General features: G+C 41.3%; 1 protein-coding gene across 2 annotated transcripts in view; it reads left to right on the top strand.

Annotated features, from left to right (window-relative positions):
• Positions 1-5,000, top strand: part of LOC122242163 (poly [ADP-ribose] polymerase 1) — a 30,613-nt gene that overhangs the window by 11,176 nt on the left and 14,437 nt on the right. For both annotated transcript variants that reach the window (XM_042999387.2, XM_042999386.2), the window contains exons 8-13: positions 169-258; positions 2,025-2,191; positions 3,170-3,315; positions 3,545-3,590; positions 4,061-4,167; positions 4,685-4,788. In XM_042999387.2, coding sequence (XP_042855321.2) covers positions 169-258; positions 2,025-2,191; positions 3,170-3,315; positions 3,545-3,590; positions 4,061-4,167; positions 4,685-4,788 — 660 coding nt within the window. The remainder of the gene's footprint in view (positions 1-168; positions 259-2,024; positions 2,192-3,169; positions 3,316-3,544; positions 3,591-4,060; positions 4,168-4,684; positions 4,789-5,000) is intronic.

Here is a 5,000-nt window from a genome sequence, read left to right as displayed (position 1 = left end):
TAATGAAGCAAATTTTGTAAAAAATGAATTGAGAAACATAATTTTGTTTACCTGTTCATTTCATGTCACGCATTTGACTCTTTTTATTTATTTATTTATTTTTTTTTTTAACCTATTTTGATAATGCTTATTGACTGGATATTCAATATATGCATTTGTATATTTTAGGAACCAGTACAAATTCAAAGGAATTGAGAAGAGAGTGTGGATTGACCATGGTCCATCAACCGCAGAATTGACAGTGGATAAAGAGAATGGGTAAGTAAATGCATGTGTTTAAGTGTGTGAATATTAGAATGACATTATCTTACACTCTTGATGAACCACAGCCTTCTTACATATAAGCTGAAATAGGCTTATGTTAGGACAGTGACTTATAACTTTTGTGAATGTTAACCCATTCACGACGGGGGCATTCCAGCCTTGCATGTCACAATGCCGGGGCTCTCGAACGCATAGGCCTAAATCAGTTAAATAAACGACGCCATATCGCGTCCCCAGCGAACAGGCCTAATATGCGCGGTACAGTGTTGTACCACCCGTCACGAGAGGGTTAAGTTCCTTAAATCCCATGTGAGTGTTGAAAATTTGTGAATGCTCATTTGGGATAAGTTCATAAGTATGTATATTGTTCAAAAAGCTATTTTATGTTGGCATGTCATGAAAATAGCCTGATTAAGAAGAATAACACAAATATGATATATTTTAAAGTCATTTGAAGTAAGTACATATTGAAAGCAAGTATTTATAAAATATGTCAATTATAGTATATTATGTATATTAAAGTCCATGATCATCATCACTGCAAAAGTATCATCATTTGTAACCCATTTTGCACTGGGGCTTATATTTGCCTAATGTCGCTCCCACTGGCTTGATAACAGGCGTGAGATCTCTCCTGGCATGATGCTACTTTACGCCTCTCAGACTCAATTCAATTCAATAAGAGGTTTTTGTATTTGTTCATGCTATTTTTACAATATGATAGGACGTCATATGGCTGGATCAAAATTTTCTCGTGCGGTGATATCATGCTAACCCATTCACGCCGGTGCGATTCCGGCCTTATATGGTCGTAATGCTGGGGTTTTTGAACGCATAAGCCAAACGCCTCAAGATTCTCAGGCACACAAGCCGCGAGCCCAGATATCTCATCACCAGCGTCTGACACAAAAACCGCGAAATGTGTCAGCACGTCATCCGGCACGAATGGGTTAATGGGTTAAGGGGGAGAAAATACAAGTACAACACTACTGGAAGACAATAAAGTACAAAAGGCCATTTAAGATAGTGACACTTTTCTATTAAAAAATTGGAAATGAATGCCCTATTTCAAATATCAAGGTAAATGAAGGAGATTCCCTGGTATTTTTTAGCACAAATATTTGTAGGTTTGGCAAGTGAAAGACAGGAGAAGTTGTGTGGACAGTCCTTGTAATTTCCCTGTCTGATTACAGTGAAAAAACAAAAGACAGATCCAGCTGGAAAATGGAGAGAGGAGGGGCAGGGGATGCCCACTGTGGATACTTACCTAATACTTATTGAAACATCTCTCTGTTGTTAACTACTATAAAGCTATTTAACCTACTCAAGGTGGATGAAGATATATCACCTCATCTGAATATTTCCGTCATGACGGATGATGCCCTATCACGTCATGGTCTCTCCCTGAGTATACGCATTTTACATAGTTATGTTTGTATATACACATTTTTGTGAACTTGTAAAAAAATGTCTGAAAAATACAAAACCTCTTATCACCCCTGTAGAACTGGATGGGTGAAGAGGCTTAGTGTGGTGTCGTGCCGGATCTCTCTCGATGGGAAGTTTCTCGCACTTGTTATCTTGCTGGCAGGAGCAGCTTAGGCAAATAGACACCCCACTGTAAATGGGCTAATAGCTCCACATAGTTTCCATGTTTTATAATGATCAGGCCAAGTTCATGGACAATCAGATCTGCGGATGTTAAGGTCGCATTTGTTAAAGACCAACTGCCTTTTAACTCTCCCCCCTCCTCGTCCCAGCTCATCCATGTCAGGCTCCGGCAAACCCCTGGAGGGCATGAAGTTCGTCATCGTCGGCGACAAGTTTGGAATGGACAAGAAGGACATGAAGAACAAGATCAAGGAGCTCGGAGGGGAGGTGGTGTCCAAAGTGGAGAAGGACACCGCGGCTGTCATCACCACCGCTGGTCTGTGGCTGCAGTCTTTTTGTGTGGTTGGCTTTTCTCTCTCACTCTCTCACACACACACACACACTCTCTCTCTCTCTCTCTTTCTCTGTCTCTGTCTCTGTCTCTCTCTCTCTCTCTCTCTCTCTGTCTCTGTCATCCTCTCTCCACACACACACACACTCTCTCTCTCTCTCTCTCTTTCTCTGTCTCCTGTCTCAGTCTCCACTACTCTCTCTCCTCTCTGTCTCTGTCCTCGCTCACCGTCTGCTGTCTCTGTTTCTGTCTTTGTCTCTGTCTCACCTCTGTCTCTGTCCTCTCTCTACTCTCTCTCTCTCTCTCCGTCTGTCTCTGTCTCTGTCTCTCTCCTTCCCCCTCTCTCTCTCTCTTCGTCTGTCTCTGTCTCTGTCTCTCTGTCTCTCTACCTCTGTCTCTGTCTCTGTCTCTGTCTCTGTCTCTGTCTCTCTGTCTGTCTCTGTCTCTGTCTCTGTCTCTGTCTCTGTCTCTGTCTCTGTCTCTGTCTCTGTCTCTGTCTCTGTCTCTGTCTCTCTCTGTCTCTGTCTCTGTCTCTGTCTCTGTCTCTGTCTCTGTCTCTGTCTCTGTCTCTCTCTCTGTCTCTCTCTCTCTCTCTCTCTCTCTCTCTCTCTCTCTCTCTCTCTCTCTCTCTCTCTCTCTCTCTCTCTCTCTCTTTCTCTCTCTTTCTCTCTTTCTCTTTCTTTTGCTCTCACTCTTACTCTTACTCTCTCTGATAATAATCTCCAACAGTACTAACAACCATAAGAGTAAGAGTAATGTGAATGGTAGAAATTATAACCTATACAAAAGAAATAATGATAACCCATTGCATAGGGTGTCATGACATACATGACGACACTGATTAGGCCTTAAAGACAGTCGTCAATGCGTATATATGATGTGACATTGGGATCTGCTCACAGTAGTAATGACGGTATCGATAAAAAGAATGGCAGAACGTCACCTCCTCCCCCTCTCCCGCAGGCCACCTTGGGGGGACCAACAAGAAGATCGACGCGGCCAAGGAACACAACATCCAGTGTGTGAGCGACGACTTCCTTGAGGAGGTGGAGAAAGGGGGTGCGCTGCTCATGATCCAGAAGAAGAACATGGCTTCTTGGGGTGGCGACGTAAGTTTGATTTGGTTTGCCGTTTGAGGTCCTTTGTGTCATTGTTGTTCTTAGTGTTGTAGTTGTTATTTTTGTTGTTATTTTTATTATTATCAGTATTATTATTTTTGTCATCATCATTATCATTATCATTATGATGATTTTAGTCATTGTTAGTTTGCTCTCTGTTTCCTGTTAAAATTGTTATTAGTATCTGCATTGTTATATTACTACATTTGATCTCTTACAGCCACAGGATCGCGTTCACGCATCCAAGTCGTCTACCAAATCCAAAGGTAAGGAATCTGATCTTTATTCTGTCTCCTATATTCATGTCATGAGGCCCTTCAGTGACCTAGACATCGTACCATAGAAAGTCAGAGTGTTAAAGTCTTCGCACTAGCGCAAGTTGTGAATATCCCGCTACATTTAAAGGATCTGTCCAGAATCGGACCAATTTCTTATAAGCAATCTGCACTCCAAGACAAAAAATCCCACACTGAACTTTCATCTCTTCATCACCCAATATGCCCTTATGGCTGATATGTTAACAAAATGACCCATGTTAACAAAGCTGCTGTTTATTTTCATTTCTTTAGTTCAATTTTTTCTTTATATATGTATATATTGTTTATCGTTTAAAAAATAATATGTATGTGTGTATATACATTTTTATTGTTTCTTTCTATTTATTTGATTGATTAATTAATTGATGCATTTATCAATTTATTCATTCATTCATTCATTCATTCCTCTCTTCCCCCAGAGTCCCGATTCACCAAAAGCATGCCGGACAAACAGAAGATCAAGTTGAAGGGGGGAGCAGCCGTCGACCCAGACTCTGGCCTCGAGGACAGGGCTCACGTCTATAAGGTGGGGGTCGGAGGGGGTGGGAGGGGGCAAGGAGGATGGATGGATGGATGGGTGGGTGGGTTTGGGTGGGTGGGTGGTTGGGTGTTTGGACGGATGGATGGACGGACGGATGGATGGATGGATGGATTAGTAGATATACTGACAGGTTGATTCATAAATGGATAGATAGTTGGATGGATAGATAGAGACACTGATTGATAGATGAAAGACAGACAGATATGTTGAGAAGATCGTATATAGATGTAGGTATGGATAGATAGAAATAGGGATAAATAATTATAAATGGGCTTTTGCCATTGTCTATCATATATAATGTATCTAGTTGTGTACTTAGAGAGGAAGAAATGAATATATTTACTTAGATAGTCATTAACTATATTCAGTTACTTGATTTTATATTGATTTGATTATGTATCTATATATATGATAATGATCTATCAATCAACATAGCTATCTCAGTGTGAATCATGCCTCTCCCTTGAGACCAATCTCTCATTTCGTTTCCTTTACTTTGAAGGGAGGTAAGAAGAATTACAACTGCGTCCTGGGGATGGTGGACATCGTGCGAGGGACCAACTCCTATTACAAGCTGCAGGTACTGGAGAGCGACAAGAAGAACAGGTATGGGCAGACTTTTTTTTATTTTTTCTCTCTTTGTCTCTCTCTCTCTCTCTCTCTCTCTCTCTCTCTCTCTCTCTCTCTCTCTCTCTCTCTCTCTCTCTCTCTCTCTCTCTCTCTCTCTCTCTCTCTCTCTCTCTCTCTCTCTCTCTCCTCTCTCTCTCACTTGGTCTCATACTCAATAAAGCTCTCAATAAGTCCTCTCTCTCTCTCTC

This window comes from Penaeus japonicus, unplaced genomic scaffold (assembly GCF_977035675.1).
Source record: "Penaeus japonicus unplaced genomic scaffold, GWHDUDI00000001_assembly GWHDUDI00000040, whole genome shotgun sequence".
Taxonomy (NCBI): Eukaryota; Metazoa; Arthropoda; class Malacostraca; order Decapoda; family Penaeidae; genus Penaeus; species Penaeus japonicus.
This window is presented reverse-complemented; position numbering and strand designations above follow the sequence as displayed.